This window comes from Zea mays, chromosome 1, assembly GCF_902167145.1.
Source record: "Zea mays cultivar B73 chromosome 1, Zm-B73-REFERENCE-NAM-5.0, whole genome shotgun sequence".
NCBI lineage: Eukaryota > Viridiplantae > Streptophyta > Magnoliopsida > Poales > Poaceae > Zea > Zea mays.
Window position 1 is genome coordinate 38,097,126 of NC_050096.1, and position 19,830 is coordinate 38,116,955.

Genomic DNA, 19,830 nt, shown 5'->3' on the forward strand with positions numbered 1-19,830 from the left:
GCTTTCAACAACCCGTGAAACTCTTCATGAGTTAGAAAAAAAATGGTGAATGCCGTAGTCATCAATGCTCTCTTGAATTTAAAACTTTTTTTAGGTCCGCTTGAAATTGTTATCCTTAACCAAAATGTGTTCAGGTGTTCACAGCATTGCTCATTGCATAAAGGCTAATGTGTCTTCTCTTCTGTACCTCAAGAGTACCCGTTTTCCCGTCGGTATTTTAAAAAAATCTTATATTTCTTTCTAATCTAAACAGTCATCAACACATCTTTATCTTTATATCACACGAGCTTGCACTGTCGTATGTCACGTCCGAAACATGTAGATCTATTTTTCTTATGTCTCGCCTAACAATCAGATAAATTAAGTCTTTATCTTTTTAATGTGTAACTAAGCAAGTCACCGCTGCTGCCGATATTTTAACAAAGAATTTATAAGATATTAAAATCGATAATAATATATATAATTGTTTGTTTTTATATAATCGTTGTATTTATATGCTTTCGTAATGTAGTCATTGTACTAGTGTTTTCGTAAGTGTATCTCCGCTCATGTGAGTCCACATTTTTTGTCATGGAGTTCGGCTCATGAGGCCTGCTTCTGGGATTGTTGACATTAAATTGTACTTCCCTGTTTTTTTTATCGTGGTTTAGTTTAAAAATAAATTAGTGACCGACAAATATTCAAAAACGGATGTTGTATATAAACATTTTTTGCACATGCTTATTTCTAGCAAGCATACTAGTTGTATAATGAATGCAGAACTTAATTAAATATGTGGGAAGAGGAGTATCACTAACATATAACTATGCAATATAATATGCAACAAAGAGGACCACATGAGTTGTATTAAAAGACATGACTAGTCTACTGAGCCGGCCCTTATATAACAAGACATTTGCAAACTTCTAAGGCACAGTTGGAAATCTAGTTTCATACTGAACAAACGACAGTCATAAGCCATAACCTCAATTTCCATATTTCTTCGGTTCTCTAGAGAACAGTCTTATTGCTTTTCTCCACCCACTAATGACATCTTTTTTTAACGGAAAGTGGGTAAAAGAAACATGAACAAGAACTAAACGATAACCATAGCACACTATTCTTTGTCTACAAAAGCTGACTCTGCAAGATCGATGGCCCGAGCTAGTGCAGCAGCCTTATTCTCGCATTCACGTTGTTCGTCATCTGGGCTACTGTCGGCAACAATGCCTGCACCAGCCTGAAGATGAGCGACCCACTCCCGACGCCTATCTGCGTCTTTGTATGAGTACATCGTGTTGTGGCTCGGCGCTGTTGAGAATACGATGGTGCGGAGAGAAAGTGCAATTTGCATGTCACCATCAAACGATATTCCTCCTAGACCACCACTATATGGTCCTCGCCTCGTAACTTCCAACTTATCAATCAACTCCATGGCCTTCACCTGGTCATATAAATAAATTTTATTAGGCTAGTTTGGTAACTCCATTTTTCCAAAGGATTCTCATTTTTCAAGTAAAAATGAACTAATTTTAGAAAATGAAAATCTCTTGGAAAATGAGGTTGTCAAACTAGCCCTTAAGAGCTACTATGGCAACTATTTTTTTCCAAGGGATTCTTATTTTCCCAAATGAATAAACTAATTTCTTTTACGGGGCGCTTGGATCTATTTATTTTAGAGGAATTGGAATTCACTCAATAAAGTAACTTATTTAGTTTGGAATTTGACATTCCACCACTTTCCAGAGTTTAGATATAAGCCTATCTCAAATTCATGGGGTAGAGGGTGAGAAATGGTTTTATGCATTAGTAGAATTTGTTTCTACTCTGTAACTTACATGACACTCTTCTTCTCACTACTCTACAGTAAAAATGTAGCACATAAATATCTCCAACATCTTGCTAATAATAGTATACAAATATATTTTGTATAAAACTGAATTAGCTTAATTGATATATGACTAAATTACTATTATTAGAATGGAATTCAATTCCAATGATCCAAACGGGGCGTTAAGAAAATGAAAATCCCTTTAAAAAATAGGGTTGTCAAACTAGCTCTAAACAACTGTTTGAAAGCAGGAAAAAAATACTTTGTTTAAAAAAGAAGGAAGTCAGTAAAATGGGGATGGTTTTAGAATAGCCACAAATATGTCAGCCACTAAACCGAGCAACATAGTCAAATAGATCTACAAATGCAATTGCGTTGCAATTAAAGAACGATCAAGAATCTATATCAGACACATGTCAAATTATAATAAGTTAAAAATGTTACAATCGCTGATGATATTTTAGGCCAGCATTGCGTGACTTTAATATAAACATATATCAAGAGGCAGAAAATTTGGCAAACATGTCACACAAAAAATATATTACATGAGTGAAGGTTCAAGATCCAAATAAGAATATTGGAAACAACTTCACCTTTGGTGCACCACTGACTGTTCCAACGGGCAAGGCAGCTCTCAAGGCATCCCAACTCTGGAGATGATCATCCAACTGTCCACTAACCTGCAAACATTCAACCCGATGTTACAATTTTTGCATGACATTGCAATATTTTCCAAAGCCTAGAATCTTCTACCATGTACACTAATAATCAAAATCCATCTTGTAGAATGAAATGAAATTTCACAACAAAAAAAACACTCGTTCATTAAACATTAATTGTTGTCGAAAATTTTCATAGTTGGAAACCAAGCCCGTAGACTCACAACTGTTCATTTAACAATACATCATGTCAATATTAGAAAATATAACAAAGGTGCCATTTGGAAAATATGAAAGGCTGTTCGTATGCATGTTAAATACGGCAGAAGACAAACAAAAAGTAACAAAAATGAATATCAACAGGCGGTCATACAATAAGCCAAACCAGATAACTAGAAACGACATTGCATGTAATTTACTGAGTTGTATAACAAATTGTTTTTGTATTTCTGAACTGAAACCATATTGTAGACTATTCCTGAATGCCAAATAAAGAGTATTAACTCAAGAATCATGATAAATTTTTTTTGTATTTTTGAGCTAAACCCTTGCCGTTAGCAAACCCTTATAATTTAATTAAAAACTCGGCCGGTGGGAAAAGACCACCCCCACATTATCATATTAAGAAGAAGCTCAATTATAGCCCAATCGAAAAAGGTCACGAAAACTAGCCCCCGTGCAACATAAGGGTCCACCCCCTATAGGCCAGATCTTTACCCGTGCTTTGAGTCTCCTAGCCACTACATGAGGATCCACCCCGCATAGGTTAGTCTGTCTCATGTTCACACAACCAGGAAAACCATCAGTTGACGTTTTTAACCCCACTCTGAAATTCGATCTTATTAGGAGTCGAACACAGGATCTGAGTAGTGCTACTGGAGCCATCTAAACAACTCAGCTAAAGGCCCGTTCGCTTATAATCTAATTAAAGATTATTGCCGCAAGAAACATGCTAAACCAATTCAATGAAGGTGATTATTTTTAATTATCAAGTATCTATAAATTTGCAAAGCGTAAAATTTGATATATCATAATAACTTTATTGCATGAGGGAAGAACAGCCTAACCGTTGAGCTGATGTGCATAACATGGGAGTATCTCTCAATGTTCATCAACTTCTCCACCTTCACTGATCCTGGTTTGGATACCTATCAAGCCGCAGTCATCAGAAAAACATCCAATACAGCCACCATTGGAGAGCAATATCGCGGCAAACATATCCGTTTTCATGACTTTTAAAGGATGGCTAGAATTGCATACTAGCCATTCTTATGGCCATGACATTGCTATCATGTCAGAATGTGAGTTAACAATAGAAAATACTTCAAAAGGAAAAGGAACAATTGGATCTATACCATTAAAAGATCCAAACTTTAGATATATACCATGGACCCCACATGTCATTGACTCATGTGGACCCACATGTAAGTGAGATAGTAATGGTATGGATCCAAAGTGGTGATCTTTTAATGGTATGGATCCAAATTTCCCAAAGGAAAAATAGCATTGTATTTATATCAGAATGCAATGTACTATATTATGGAGTTCTAATAGGGAAAAAGAAATACAGACCTTGCCAACATCATTCCTTCCCAAGTCCACAAGCATTATGTGCTCGGCACACTGTTTTTCATCACTTAACAGTTGTTGCTCTTGCATTTGATCTTCCTTCTCTGTCTTGCCCCTTCGAACAGTTCCAGCAAGTGGTCGATTAATAATCTTCCCCTGAGAATATTAAAAAAATGTGCACATTTGTGAGAAGACAATTTTATAATCTAATGAATAATCATAAAAGGTCCAAAATTCATATACCTTACTGACTCGTGTAAGAATTTCAGGACTAGACGCAACCAATACACAGCCTCTTGCCTAAATAGACAGTCAAAGGTGTTGATTATAAAATCTGAGGCAAATCAGTGCACATACCAATGTTCAAATAGGGTGTACTTTATGCTTCTATACCTGTACATACGCCATGTATGGGCTAGGATTCACAATCCGTAATGCTCGATAAACCTCAAATGGGTTGGCATATGTTCGTCTCTCGAACCTCTGGCTTAAAACAATCTGGAAGATATCCCCAGCCATAATATGTTCCTTAGCCTGCAGAACAGCATTCTTATACTCATCACTTGTCATGGTCGACTTGTTCAAAGGTGTACCAAACTTGCGTGTGTGCAGCTTCACAAATCCAGGAGAGAGTGTGGGGCTGAAATCCAAAGCAAATAGATCAATGAGAATGAAACAAAGTAATTAGCAGGATCGAATGAAAATAGGCAGCATAGCTTACACATTGGAATTGTGCACTTTAGATAGCAACATGTTTAGTCGGGACCTGCCATCTTGGTATGCTTCCTCAACAGATGCATGCCGGTCCACATTGACCCAATGGATAACATATACTTTCTAATAAAACAAGAAAAGAACCATGTCATTTGAGATGAACACATTTTCCCCACAAATTGTCTCCAAGCGAACAGCCTCATAAGGTGCAAATTACCTAAATGCACCAACCGGTGTAGTTTCTGTCTGTTGTAGATGTGAAAAAAAAATAGGATGAAACACTGACAAACTACATGCATAATCTTTAGAATTAGTATAGTTAACTTCCTATATCAAACTACTAGCTATCTTATTCAGCCTCCAAAAAATTGGTGCTCCAAGGCAAAGTGATTAATACTTAATCATAACTGCAACTGTAGGACAATACTCTGAAACACAGAGAACATCATGAGTTAGTTACGAACGAGAACAGAAATTCTTGAATAGTACCTTCTCAACATTATCGAAGACTAGAACATCATCATAGAGTCCCAAGTGCACATCAGGAAGGTTCCTATCGTCCTGAGGAGCACTGGAGAACGGTAGCTTCTTCTTCTCAACATACCTAACCGTATCATAGGAAAAGAACCCAACCCATCCACCTATCAAGAACAGAAGACCAAAAGTGACTATTCACATAACATCATCGGCAACATCAAATCTTCTCTCCTTCTCAGCAATCGAGGCTGCTCACCGGAGAAGGATTCAGGGAGCTCGTCGATCTGCTGTGGGTGCCATCCCTCCATCATGGTCCTCGGGATCTGCATCGGGTCGTCCACTACCTGCTCTGTCACTTGGCTCTTCTCGTGGTCCATGATCGTAACCTTGTGGTCTTTGGCCACAATCTCCATCACTGGGTGGGCTCCCACCATGCTGTAGCGGCCCTGCAATCCAATCCAATCAGTCCCGCATGGCGACCGCGAGCTCTTGACGGGGGATGAAATTCGATAAAGAGAGCAGCAGATTTGACAGGGAACATGAGGCACGTACGACGTTGGTGGTGCCCTGGGGCCCCTGCTCGACGGACTCGAAGAGGAAGCTGGGGGCGTCGACGTTGTCCTCGGGGACGAGGCAGCGGTAGGCGAGCACGGGGGTGAGATGGTCCGACACGATGCACTCCCACATGGGCACCAGGTTCCCCTTCCCGCTCCCCCGCGCCGCCGCCTCGAAGAACCGCCTCTTGTCCTCCTCCGCCGCCTTCGCCGCCGCAGCGCTCCTGCTAATCACTGGGCTCGCCTGCGGCGTCACGGCAGCAGAGCATTTCACCCCGCTGGTTCCGCTCCGGCTGCTCGTCCGCCTGGTTGGTACCACCGTCCCCGCCCTAACCAGGGCCCGCGCCGCCGGGACGGCGACGCGGGAGGGCGCGAACACGGAGGTGGCGGCTAGGGATTCCATTCGCCGCTGGCTTCACGCTCCCTACAGTGCAGCGTTTGATCTATAGCCCGATTTGGCTGGAGGTGGGAGTCGGAAAAGCGAATGCGGGGTTAGTGAGCTTATATAAGCAGCTGCAACCCGATTAGGAAATTCAAAATTAGCAGGTAATAAGAGTGGGGCATTCGGGTCCTGGGACTCGCCAGCAGATTTCCAAGGAGAAAACCGATTTTAATGGAGACGAGTGATGCGGGCTGCTGGGTGCTGGCGAGGCGGCTTGGTTTGGGTCTCGGTACGGTGAAGGGGGAGGAAGAAGCCACCGTCGCTTGCCTGATTGATGATGGGTGAGGCTGTCTCAATCAATGTAATTTATATTCATCATTTATATACGTTCTTTACTATCTTCTCTAAAAAAATTTATCCTTTATATCTACTTTCTCTCCAACAGCGTCCTTTAAATCACGTCTCCTATACGTAAATATTTATATTAAAGATATTTTTATTTTTTATTTTTTTACCTATGTATTTATCATACTCTCAAATGTATTATACATATTTTAGTTTTGCTAAACCGATTATTTAAAGTATTCAAATAGATAGAGGATCATTTAGAGAAATTCTATATATAAAGAATCCAGCAGCGTCATCTAAATTTAGAGGACCGTTCAGAAAATGCTGCTAGAGAGCATAGATGATTGTTTGATTCTCTATATTTAGGGTACAGGAAGCTTTGCCGAACCTTGCTGGAGCCAGCCTGACGAGACAGTACTTGTCAAAAAATATAATAATATTACTCTTTCATCTCGAAATAAATCAACTAAATATATAGTAAATAATGTGTATTATTATATTGTTTGTGGAATATGATTTCCTAACAAACTTCATTGAAGATATTAACATTGAAATTTTTGAAAAAATAATTCTTATTTTTTGGACACTGGACACAGGAGGAACAGTCTGTCGACCGCTTGCGTGGTAACCTTATCGTATCGGAGACAGTAAGACAGGGGCCAAATTAGCTGCAAGTTGTTTGCAGCGAAAAATCCCGGTGTCTGGTCCCCACACCAAGGCACCCACCAACCGTGGCCGTTGGTGCCACAGCATGGAGCCACAGTGAATTGTGTCCTCGTGTGGGGTGGGTGGGGACTGTTAAAGATAGATTAGACATATTAAAAAAAAACTAGCTAGTAACAACCAAACAAAAAATATCTAGAATGAGCTAAAGTAGTCATCCCTTCTTCATGGACGCTTTCGTAATTATTGATCCCAGATGGTTCAGCTTCATTTGATCACCTCTACTTGGTTGATAGGTATACCGTGCCTTAAGCACACAGAAACCTTCGCTCTAAACAACCAAACAAATACGGCATTGAGGCCAGCTAAACGTTAGACGGCAGTGTCAGTCCGCCGCCCCGGCGTGCGCTGCTCAGTCACTTGGTCGTGCCGCGGAAACTGCACGGCAGCGGGGCGCGAGCGCCCGTGGCACCACGGCGCGCATCAACGTGTGGTTGGTAGGCGACAATTCTCAGCGGAACGCAGCTATATGTTGCTGATGTTGTGGTTTCTCCACGAGGAAAACGAGGCCCTCTTTTACTCGATCGGAGCAAAGTAATGTATGGGCAGCAGCGGCCACGATCTACAGGCGCAGTTGATGGATGAGGGGGAAACGGCCAGCGTGGCGGCGCGTGCGCGTGTAACTCGTTCCGCAATCGGCGAACATGTGTGCTCCGTTCCGTATTCCAAAGTCTTCACGACAGTCGTCCCAAGGATCGTGACCGACCGTCAGCCAATAAACTGTTCAGCCGATGACAACGGTCTGGGGAGGCTACCGGTACCGGTTCGTCCAAGTAAAAACCATCAGGAATTCTGAACTCGACTCTCCTCTCCTCTCCCATATACAAACCAGTTTCTGTTGTTTTACTTTATTGACCGTCTTAAAGAGAGAGAAAATTTTCAGCTTCAAACAACTACATCCGAAAAAACAAATCTGGTCAAAACTATTGTTGCAAATTTAGTAGATGTACACACATTCATATGAGAGAAAATCTCTTCAATGCCATCCAAACTTATACTAATACCTTCAATGCCATCAGATTTTATAGCTTCCCTTCAATGCCATTAGATTTAAATTCTAATCCCTTAAATGCCATTGCCGTTAGTTTCAAGCTAACACCGTTAGTTCTATTTAAAGTAAATCTCTCCAATGCCATCAAAATCTATATCAATCCCTTCAATGCCACTAGAAATTGGTTCGATTTATTTGGATTTTAAAAATTCTAGAATAAAAAATATGGACTAATTCCACAATTTTCAAAAACTTTAGTACATATTTTTTTGTAAACACCAAAAATTACTCCACTATATCTGTTCGGTCTATTTGATTCCTAATATTTTTTCAAACTAACAACAAACACTAATGATAACAGAGGGAGATAAATTTTAAAATCAATGTGATATATTTGCGTTTCAAAAATTTTGGGTTCAAAAATTTTGGGTTCAAAAATTTTTCTATTCTGAAATTTTTAAAACCCAAATAGATCGAACCAATTTCTAATGGCATTGAAGGGATCAGTATAGATTTTGATGGCATTGGAGGGATTTGCTTTAAATATAACTAACAGCGTTAACTTTAAACTAACGGTAATGGCATTCAAAGAATTAAAATTTAAAATTGATGGCATTGAAGAGAAGCTATAAATTTTGATGGCATTGAAGGGATTGGTATAAGTTTGGGTGGCATTGAAGGAATTTTCTCTTCATATGAACGACTTATATAAGGAATTAATGATCATGTCATCCATTTCAACGTCTCCAAGTTGAACGTCGTGCCATGGCTATACGCTCATACCAGCGTAGAGAAGTAGGGTTTCGGGACATGTGCTTAAATTGGGTTCAATCCTAAATCAGCTAAGATATTGAAATGGTATGTAATTCCAATTTTATCATTTTGATGTCCCTATATTTTAGTTTGGAATTGAGTGGTCGAATTCCACACAATATAGAGGGGTGATGCTCTGTATTAGGAGAGGGGTCTTCCAGTTATAGTCTAATTTCAGATAAATGGGTCTCTGATTCCAAATCTCAATTGCATGTGCAACCAAACAACAAAATTAAGGAATATTGATTCCAGTTCCTAACTATGTGCGTTGGTTCAATACTAAATCGGCTAAGATATTGAAATGGTATGTAATTCCAATTTTATCATTTGGATGTCATTGTATTTTAGTTTGGAATTGGGTGGTCGAATTCCACGCAATACATAGAAGTGATGCTCTATATTAGGAGAGGGGTTTTCCGATTATAGTCCAATTTCAGAGAATTGTGTTCCAAATCCCAATTGCATGTGCAACCAAACAACAAAATTAAGGAATATTGATTCCAATTCCTAATTATGTGCGTCGATATATACATCCAAATGGGGTGGAGAGCTTTACGAAAGTAAATTATGATAGTTTAAATAATATCTTTTTCACTTTAATATCAAATATAAATTAGGCATACTAACACAGAAAATGGCCGATAAGGCGATAACCATCAGGGTTCAACAAATTGGTCACCCCTCAAAAACCGGTGGCCACCAATTACCGATTAATAACGATTTATCGTAGTAAACCGGTAGAAATCACAAAATTCGAATACAAACCAAATTATTAATTGGCTCTATTTGAAGTCGATTAATCGACTGATACAACCGATTAATCTGTCCTTAACACGATAAATCGAAATCAAGCTCCTTGTTTTTGTCAAATAAAGCACATTAAGATCACAAATGAACAAAAATGGTCCAAATGTTATCACGAGTTCAATAACAACATTTAGCAGTTTCAATACATTACATGTCACAGTTTCATGGTTCACAAATAACATCAAGATACAATACACCCTCCGGTGAAGATCATTCTCACGAGTGTGCATTACACTGATTGTGTGGTGTATTATACTCCTCCGTATAATACATTGCCCACGCATCAACTGCACCTTGTACTCCACCCAAGTCTGTTTGATCCATTCAGAAGTCGTACTCCACGAGTCTACCAACATTTAGTAGTATTTAGGCTCCTCCTGTTGGTACACCAACCTCATTGGTTGTTGAGTCACCACCGACCGGATAATTCACGTAGGGAAGAAGGGGTGAAGACGAACCTTGTCTTTGACTGTCAGAATCGAGTCCAATACGCTTGTTGTAGGCCTTGGTATCCTATCTCTATGAACGTGGTCCTACGCTTCTCAGGTGCGTCATGATCTTGGTATTATGTAGCATATTCACATTAGAACTTCCCTACATAGTTATGATAATATGGTTAGATATCAATCATTAATTTATTGAGAACCAAATTTAATGGTACTTCTGGAGTGTATGGGAGACGCCATCTCACATCACCACCATCATTAGAAGATGTTGCTAAACTACAATCGGCAGACTCTTGATATAGTGGACTTTTATCAGCACTTTTAGTCTCATCATCACTTGTCAGCGCTTTATTTACTTTCTTTCTTGCATTTGGTAACACAAACTGTGCCTTTAATTTCGCTTACCCATGTGAGTGTCTCTCACATTCTTCTAAGTCTACGTGAACTATTATTACAAGTACTGTTAGTCTATATAGCAAATACCAGTTCTAATTTAAAAAAAATTCAAGTGAAAAGAAAGGAATCCCTCAAACCCTAGCTACACTCGTCCGCCGGTTAAACTTGTTTGTTTTTTATTTGAAATTTTGTCTCGTGTTTTGAAATTTGGTTACAATATAAGGTCATCAAATAATCCATAGTATTCACACGCAAAATTGGCATAAAATATTTTCAGAATTTACGAAATCTTCTAAATTCAAATTCGAAAACCGCTGATATGGCGTCATTGGCCGGTGCCCATTACCGATAAACCAGACAGTAAGCCGGATTAGCCCATCGATATAGTGAAACTCATATCATATCGCACTGTTATATAACGTAAAACGAGAAATAATAATAAAAAATATTTAGAATGAACTAGAGTAGTCGTCCCTTCACGGACCTTTTCGTTTGATCACCTCTGCTTGGCTGATCTTTAAACCGTTTCTTAGAGACTGTTTGGATTTCATGTGCTAAACTACATGTTAACCTTGCTCTGACGTGTGCATACCTAGAGAGGGGTCGTCCATTGGCTCAGTCCTCCATGGGCCTTGGCCGCCTGGGACAGCTGCCCCTCCCTGTAACGATACACTATTTTCGTTTAATTAAAGCCTGTTTAAACAATGGTTTTATCTATTTAAGTGAGTATTTAGATCAAATAATAGTTAAACAGTACGTGTTTAATTATTAATCGTCTAGCGTTTAAGATAACGAAACGGCACTACAGAGAAAATCATGTTGTAGGACACAATCGCCAACCATTCCAAAACTGGCAAAACGGAGCGAAGTTTTCACCTTGGAGAATAGGCTGCTTGGTGGAGGACTGGAGGGGACACTATGGACTATGGAGACACCTCGAGGAGCGAAGAGATATAACCAAGAACTTCCCCTTCCCCCATTTCCCTGTCTTCGCTATTTTGCTTTTCTACTGCTTGCTCCCCGAGCTCCCTATCCGAGTAAGTCCTACCTTCCTGGTTGGCAAGTAGTAAACCCTACTTCCCTTTCAAATCCTTATTTGATCATTTTCATTCCATGGTGAACGGAGGAAAACTAGTTATAAATGTTCTTTGCTCGTGATACTTTGAATTGAAAGAGGAACGCTTGCAACGATAGCCCTTGTCAAGCAAAGCATCCTAGTGTGAAAAAGCAAGAAAATGCACTGACTGGCCCTGCCTTTAGCCGTACTCTCCTTTCATAGCATCACTGTCGTCGTGTCTTTGCCAAGTTTTCGCGAAAGGGCACTGATATACCTAGTCAGCATGCCATGAACATATTGTACATGAATAGCACACCCGAGGGCCGCCAAGCCAACCAAATAGGCCAGACAACATCATGCGAGGCTACATGTCAAATGACCACTTTGATGACCAGAAGGATTCGGTAGATGAACTCGGTAGAGGAACCGCCCAATTAACTCGAACCATCAACCACTTTATGCATGGGCTGGCTCAACTTCATCTAATTAACTCGGTCATCATCCTTAGAAACACACTAAGAGCAGTCCCCACGCACCAGGTCATCCAGTTTCTAGAGAATTAATTATACTGCCATGTCACCAATTTGATGATGTGGCAAGGAGTTTAATGAAGAAAGAGAGAGAAGTGGTTTCTCAGAAACGAAACCAAGTCGGCACTCGCTCCAATGACCGTAGAAATCACGAAAACCGGGTTGGAGCCGATGGATCGTTTCTATCCTCGTTTTCCTCCCTCTCCTCCAGATCCGGTGCTCCAGAAATTGTGGTGTTCAGGCTGTTGCACCAGCAGCACGAAGGATACAAAGTTATTTGCCACAGCTGACCAAGCCTTGTTGTGCTTGTTGTGTGAAGTCATTAAATTTGTCCTGTATGTAGAAACTACTATAAATTATTTGCATTGAGGAAGGTTAGGTCTATAAGTGGTGTCTTGATGATGTGTTAATAAAGAAACTGCTTATAGAAACTATGGGTTGGGACTGCTCTAAGTACTATATGTGTGTTCCAGCACATGCAAAATAATTATCACAGTCATGTATAGATGTAGCATCACATAGTCATAGTACAGGTTTTAATGCATATAAAAAGGTATTAAGTTTACATCACACAACGGAACTACGGAAGTCTACATAGCACGATAAGTACCTATGTTCCAAAATAAATCCATATCTAAGATCAAGTGAACAACTTAATGCACCTGCAAAATTATACTGCTACCTTAATATAAAAAAAAGATCTGGCATCCACCACAGTAGTAATATATAGAGCATACTCGGCAATAATGATTGGAAGCCAGTGCATAAATAGAAGAAGACAAGCACAGTAACACAAGAAAAAAATGTGTGGCTAGTAAATTAGACCGACTCCAGTATATATCGGATTCGCATTCCCATTTTAGGAGGTACAGTACATGTAGGACCCACACAAAACTCTTCCTATCTATTTCTTTTCTCCAGCGGCTATTCGCATTCTCGCTCGTATTTGCAACTTTTGGGCGGCGGGATTTGCTGCCTCCCGCCAAGACAAGAAAGTCGACGACCTCCGGGCGGCGCAGCAGCTTCTGGGCGGCGAGATTTGCTGCAAGCTCGCTTCCCGCCACGGCGTCCAGCCATCTCAAGATTCGCGGCTCCGCTGACTTCGCAGCGCTCTTTCAAACGAGGTCCCCTACAGGTACTTCGGTATGACTATTTCTTCACTCTGTATCTCCTCCAACCAGTGCATATGGACTGATTGTACCAAAATTTCCCCCTGTACCAAGGAGTATGTGGTTCAAAACACGACGTCGTCGTCGTGATGTGCATGCTCGCATGTTTGCTGAGTACGAACTCCTCCAATTAACAACAATTGCTCGGATGGCTGAGGAAGAAGAAAATATGCCTCATCGTGGCTCTATTGTGGGACGCCGAACTATACCAAGGGATCGTTACAGTGGTTACTTTCGTTTGATGCAAGACTACTTCATTGAACAGCCAGTTTATGGTGACAATTTATTTCGTCGACGGTAGGTTGCCATTGTTGTTTGTATGATTGATTAGTTTCATTTTTCTTTCCGATCATCACACATGTTTGTTTCACTCACAGGTTCCGAATGTCAAAAGTTATGTTCAATGATATTTGTGAAGCTGTGGCGGCAGCAAATAGGTACTTAAGGTTGACACACAATGCCGCTGGGCAGGCCGGGTTCTCAACTATTCAAAAGGTTACTGCTGCTTTGCGAATGCTTGCATACGGAGGACCTGCCGATAGTTTGGATGAGTACTTTCGCATGGGTGAGAGCACGATCATCGAAACAGTAAATAAATTCACTCGCACCATTGTTGTGATCTATGGTGAGGAGTACCTTAGGCAGCCCAATGCAGAGGATATTGCCAGGCTTCTTCGAAAGGCTGAAGAAAGAGGTTTTCCAGGAATGCTCGGAAGCATCGATTGTATGCATTGGGAGTGGGAGAAGTGCCCCACTGCGTGGCACGGTCAGTATCGAGGTCACCACAAGAAACCCACAATTATACTAGAAGCGGTGGCCAGTCATGATCTTTGGGTTTGGCATGCATTTTTTTGGGATGCCAGGTTCTTGCAACGATATAAACGTCTTGCATCGTTCCCCGGTTTTCAATAACCTGTCTAGCGGCCATGCTCCTGAGGTTAATTTCACAGTTAATGGACGGGAATACAATATGGGTTACTACCTAGCTGACGGTATATATCCTCCATGGGCTACATTGATCACTCCCATTCCAGCCGCTGTTAGTAATAAGCAGAATCGGTTCAATGAGAAACAGCAGGAGTACCGCAAAGACGTCGAGCGTACTTTTGGTGTCCTACAAGCAAAGTATGCCATCATCAAAGGACCTTCAAGAATGTGGGATCCCGGGGATATGAAGTACATAGTTCAATGTGTCATCATACTGCACAATATGGGTATCAAGTATGAGAGAGGAATGGAGCAGTTGGAGATCGAGGATTATGAGGGAGCATCCAGACCATCATTGGATCCTAATAGGAATGTGCCGGAGGTTCAGCAACTCATCAATGCCCACCGACAGATCCAAAGTCGAACAGCCAATGAGCAATTGAAGAATGACCTTGTTGATCATATATGGAACTTGCATGGCTCATCAACTTAGGGCAATCTTGTATAAAGGTTTGGCTCATCAAATACCTAGCTGATTGACGATTCCCTGATTTATCAACTTAGGGCAATCTTGTATAAAAGTTTGGCTCATCAACTACCTAGCTGATCGACGATTCTCTGATTTTATTTTATAGTTGATCCTATTTGTATACACGACATCTTAATTTCATACTTAACAGTTCATCCACTGAACTGAAATAGATACACAACATCTTAATTTCATACTTAACAGCTCATCCACTAAACTGAAACAAATACAAGACATCTTGATTTCATACGAACAGCTGATCCACTGAACTGAAATAGATACATCTCACACAGTTAACACTGTTAGAACATATCTTAATTTGTCCATCTAAACTGATACATAGATAAATACTAATATTTCGACTAGAACAAAGGTACACAACTACAAACGCTTGAGATAGAAAAGCTACACATCAGAACTTGACACTTCATGACGTGATTTTGAGAGCACCTAGAGGGGGGGGGTGAATAGGTGATCCTGTAAAACTTCAAAAACTTAAGCCACAAAAACTTGTTAAGGGTTAGCACAAGTATGGCCAAGTGGCTAGAGAGAACTCAAAACACGATAACCACAAGAAAGCAATCACAGAGTTGACACGGTGGTTATCCCGTGGTTCGGCCAAGTACAAAACTTGCCTACTCCACGTTGTGGCGTCCCAACGGACGAGAGTTGCACTCAACTCCTCTCAAGTGATCCAATGATCAACTTGAATACCACGGTGTTTTTCTTTCCTTTGATCTTTTCCCGTTTGCGAGGAATCTCCACAACTTGGAGTCTCTCGCCCTTACAATTGAGTTCACAAAGAAATACGGAGTAAGGTGGGAATGAGCAACGCACACAAGACTCGAAAATCAGAGCAACAACACGCACACAAGTCGCAACAAGAGCTCGCAACGCAACACAAAGAGTTCACAACTCCACAAGAGCTCTATATGCTATCACAATGAAACGAATGCGTGAGATTGATGTCTTGGTGCTTAGAAGAGTTGTAGGAATGCTTGGTGTACTCCTCCATGCGCCAAGGGGTCCCTTTTATAGCCCCAAGGCAGCTAGGAGCCGTTGGGAACAAATCTGGAAGGCCATCTTTGCCTTCTGTCTCGTGGCGCACCGGACAGTCCGGTGCACACCGGACACTGTCCGGTGCCCGATTCCTTTCCTTAAATGGCGAAGCCGACCGTTGCCGACCGTTGCAGATCTGGCGCACCGGACAGTCCGGTGCACACCGGACAGTCCGGTGCTTCCTTCCGACCGTTGGCTCGGCCACGTGTCGCGCGCCGATCGCGCGGCCGACCGTTGGCCCGGCCGACCGTTGGCTCACCGGACAGTCCAGTGCACACCGGACAGTCCGGTGAATTTTAGCCGAAGTCGCCGGAGAAAAACCCGAGAGCGGCTGGTTTGCTCTGCGCTGGTCTGGCGCACCGGACACTGTCCGGTGCACACCGGACAGTCCGGTGCCCCAGCCCGAAGCAGCCCTTGGCTGAACACAGCCACTCTCCACTTCTTTTCTTCTTCTTCCTGTTTCTAACACTTAGACAAGATATTAGTACACAAAACTAATGTACTAAGGCTTAGAAACATACCTTTACTTGTGATTTGCACTTTGTTCATCCATGAGCATATTTTCACATTTAAGCCCTTGTGTTTGCACTCAATCACCAAAATACTTAGAAATGGCCCAAGGGCACATTTCCCTTTCAATCTCCCCCTTTTTGGTGATTTATGCCAACACAACATAAAGTAGATAGAACAAGTGCAAAATCACTTCAAATAAAAACCTAAATTGGTTTTGATTCAATTTTGGCATATATGGATCATCCTTTGCCACCACTTGGTTTGTTTTTGCAAATCAAACTCAAATCTCTATTTCTATGTCAAACACACATGTTGAGGCATAAAGAGAGTCATTCCAAAAGAGATTGATCAAGGATTTCAAAAACTCCCCCTATTTCCCATAATCAACACTTCTCCCCACAAGAAGCCAACTTTTGACAATAGAGACAATAAGAGACAATAAAAGCTTTTGACAAAACAAAAACTCTATTCTACTATTTTCAAAATCTCTACTATTTTCAAAATCTCTCAAGTGGTAGCTGATCCATTTATCACTTTGGCCTTTATTTTCTCCCCTTTGGCATCAAGCACCAAAACGGGATTAATCTTGGCCTTTTAACCCCATTGCCTCACCAAAGTCTTCAATTAAGAGCAAATGGCAATAAGATTTCATGAGATGAACTTGGAATTAGTTACCCTCTCATCGGAGTGCAGTGGAAGTCTTTCATGGTCCAAGTCCACCTTTTCCCTTTCAATCCTCCTTCGAGACTAAATTATCAAACTCAAGCACATGGTTAGTCTCAAAGGGTCAAGTTGTAACACATCTCCCCCTAAACATGTGCATCACTTTGCAACGGACTTGTGAGGTCCAGGGAGTGTTTGTACAACTTGAGCACCATAATAAGCAACAAAATGCAAAAAGGAACATGATCAAAAGCATGAGTACATGTATGCTACAATTCAATCCAGGTTCCGCGAATCTATGACATTTAGCTCACTACGCAACCTGCAAAAGGTCTTCTCATCTAGAGGCTTAGTGAAGATATCGGCTAGCTGGTTCTCGGTGCTAACATGAAACACTTCGATATCTCCCTTTTGCTGGTGGTCTCTCAAAAAGTGATGCCGGATGTCTATGTGCTTGGTGCGGCTGTGCTCAACAGGATTCTCCGCCATGCGGATAGCACTCTCATTGTCACATAGGAGTGGGACTTTGCTCAGATTGTAGCCAAAGTCCCAGAGGGTTTGCCTCATCCAAAGTAGTTGCGCGCAACACTGTCCTGCGGCAACATACTCGGCCTCAGCGGTGGATAGGGCAACGGATGTTTGTTTCTTAGAGTTCCATGACACCAGGGACCTTCCTAAGAATTGGCACGTCCCCGATGTACTCTTCCTATCGACCTTACATCCAGCATAGTCGGAGTATGAGTATCCAACTAAGTCAAAGGTAGACCCCTTTGGATACCAGAGCCCGAAGCAAGGCGTAGCAACCAAATATCTAAGAATTCGCTTCACCGCCACTAAGTGACACTCCTTAGGATCGGATTGAAATCTAGCACACATGCATACGCTAAGCATAATATCCGGTCTACTAGCACATAAATAAAGCAAAGAACCTATCATTGACCGGTATGCTTTTTGATCAACGGATTTACCTCCTTTGTTGAGGTCGGTGTGTCCGTCGGTCCCCATCGGAGTCTTTGCGGGCTTGGCGTCCTTCATCCCAAACCGCTTTAGCAGATCTTGCGTGTACTTCGTTTGGGAGATGAAGGTGCCGTCCTTGAGTTGCTTCACTTGGAACCCAAGGAAGTAGTTCAACTCGCCCATCATCGACATCTCGAATTTCTGCGTCATCACCCTGCTAAACTCTTCACAAGACTTTTGGTTAGTAGAACCAAATATTATGTCATCGACATAAATTTGACACACAAACAAATCACCATCACATGTCTTTGTAAAAAGAGTTGGATCGGCCTTCCCAACCTTGAAAGCATTAGCAAGTAAAAAGTCTCTAAGGCATTCATACCATGCTCTTGGGGCTTGCTTAAGTCCATAGAGCGCCTTAGAGAGCTTACACACATGGTCGGGGTACCGTTCATCCTCGAAGCCAGGGGGTTGCGCCACGTACACTTCCTCCTTGATTGGCCCGTTGAGGAAAGCGCTCTTCACATCCATTTGGTACAACCTGAAAGAATGGTGAGCGGCATATGCTAGCAAGATACGAATGGACTCTAGCCTAGCTACAGGAGCGAAAGTCTCCTCAAAGTCCAAACCTGCGACTTGGGCATAACCTTTTGCCACAAGTCGAGCCTTGTTCCTCGTCACCACCCCGTGCTCGTCCTGTTTGTTGCGGAACACCCACTTGGTTCCCACAACATTTTGCTTCGGACGAGGCACCAGTGTCCAAACTTCATTGCGCTTGAAGTTGTTGAGCTCCTCCTGCATGGCCAACACCCAGTCCGGATCTAGCAAGGCCTCCTCTACCCTGAAAGGCTCAATAGAAGAGACAAAGGAGTAATGCTCACAAAAATTAACTAATCGAGATCGAGTAGTTACTCCCTTGCTAATGTCACCCAGAATTTGATCGACGGGATGATCCCTTTGAATCATCGCTCGAACTTGGGTTGGAGGTGCCGGTTGCGCTTCTTCCTCCATCACTTGATCATCTTATGCTCCCCCTTGATCAAGCGCCTCCACTTGAGGTACCTGTTCGTCATCTTTGGTTGGGGGATGCACCATAGTTGAGGAAGAAGGTTGATCTCGTTCATCTTGTTCCTGTGGCCGTACTTCTCCAATCGCCATGGTCCGTATAGCGGCCGTCGGAACATCTTCTTCATCTACATCATCACAATCAACAACTTGCTCTCTTGGAGAGCCATTAGTCTCATCAAATACAACATCGCTAGAGACTTCAACCAAACCCGATGATTTGTTGAAGACTCTATACGCCTTTGTATTTGAGTCATAACCTAACAAAAACCCTTCTACAGCTTTGGGAGCAAACTTAGAATTTCTACCCTTTTCACTAGAATGTAGCACTTGCTCCCAAATACATGAAAGTAAGATACATTGGGTTTGTTACCGGTTAGAAGCTCATACGAAGTCTTCTTGAGGAGGCGATGAAGGTAGACCCTGTTGATGGCGTGGCAAGCCGTGTTCACGGCTTCCGTCCAAAAGCACTCGGGGGTCTTGAACTCTCCTAGCATCGTCCTCGCCATGTCGATGAGCGTCCTGTTCTTCCTCTCTACCACACCATTTTGCTGTGGTGTGTAGGGAGCGGAGAACTCGTGCTTGATCCCTTCCTCTTCAAGGAACTCCTCCACTTGAAGGTTCTTGAACTCGGATCCGTTGTCGCTCCTTATCTTCTTCACTTTGAGCTCA

General features: G+C 41.9%; 1 protein-coding gene across 1 annotated transcript; it reads right to left on the reverse strand.

The window, feature by feature from the left end:
* Positions 1–787: 787 nt before the first annotated feature.
* Positions 788–6,514, reverse strand: LOC606722 (uncharacterized). The gene is made up of 10 exons (NM_001279596.2): positions 5,782–6,514; positions 5,486–5,675; positions 5,242–5,393; positions 4,760–4,875; positions 4,432–4,678; positions 4,282–4,338; positions 4,042–4,194; positions 3,537–3,617; positions 2,404–2,490; positions 788–1,423 (listed from the first exon to the last, which is right to left on the reverse strand). The coding sequence occupies exons 1-10, from the start codon at positions 6,184–6,186 to the stop codon at positions 1,097–1,099; spliced, it is 1,815 nt and encodes a 604-aa protein (NP_001266525.1). The 5' UTR covers positions 6,187–6,514; the 3' UTR covers positions 788–1,096.
* Positions 6,515–19,830: the final 13,316 nt, after the last annotated feature.

Excerpts from the sequence above, each read along its gene's own strand:
- LOC606722 (NM_001279596.2), bottom strand. The coding sequence starts at position 6,186 with ATGGAATCCCTAGCCGCCACCTCCGTGTTCGCGCCCTCCCGCGTCGCC. Across the intron at positions 4,679-4,759 it reads AAAGTGCACAATTCCAATGT|CCCCACACTCTCTCCTGGAT; the intron begins GTAAGCTATGCT and ends TTTGGATTTCAG. Across the intron at positions 4,195-4,281 it reads TTCTTACACGAGTCAGTAAG|GGGAAGATTATTAATCGACC; the intron begins GTATATGAATTT and ends TAATATTCTCAG.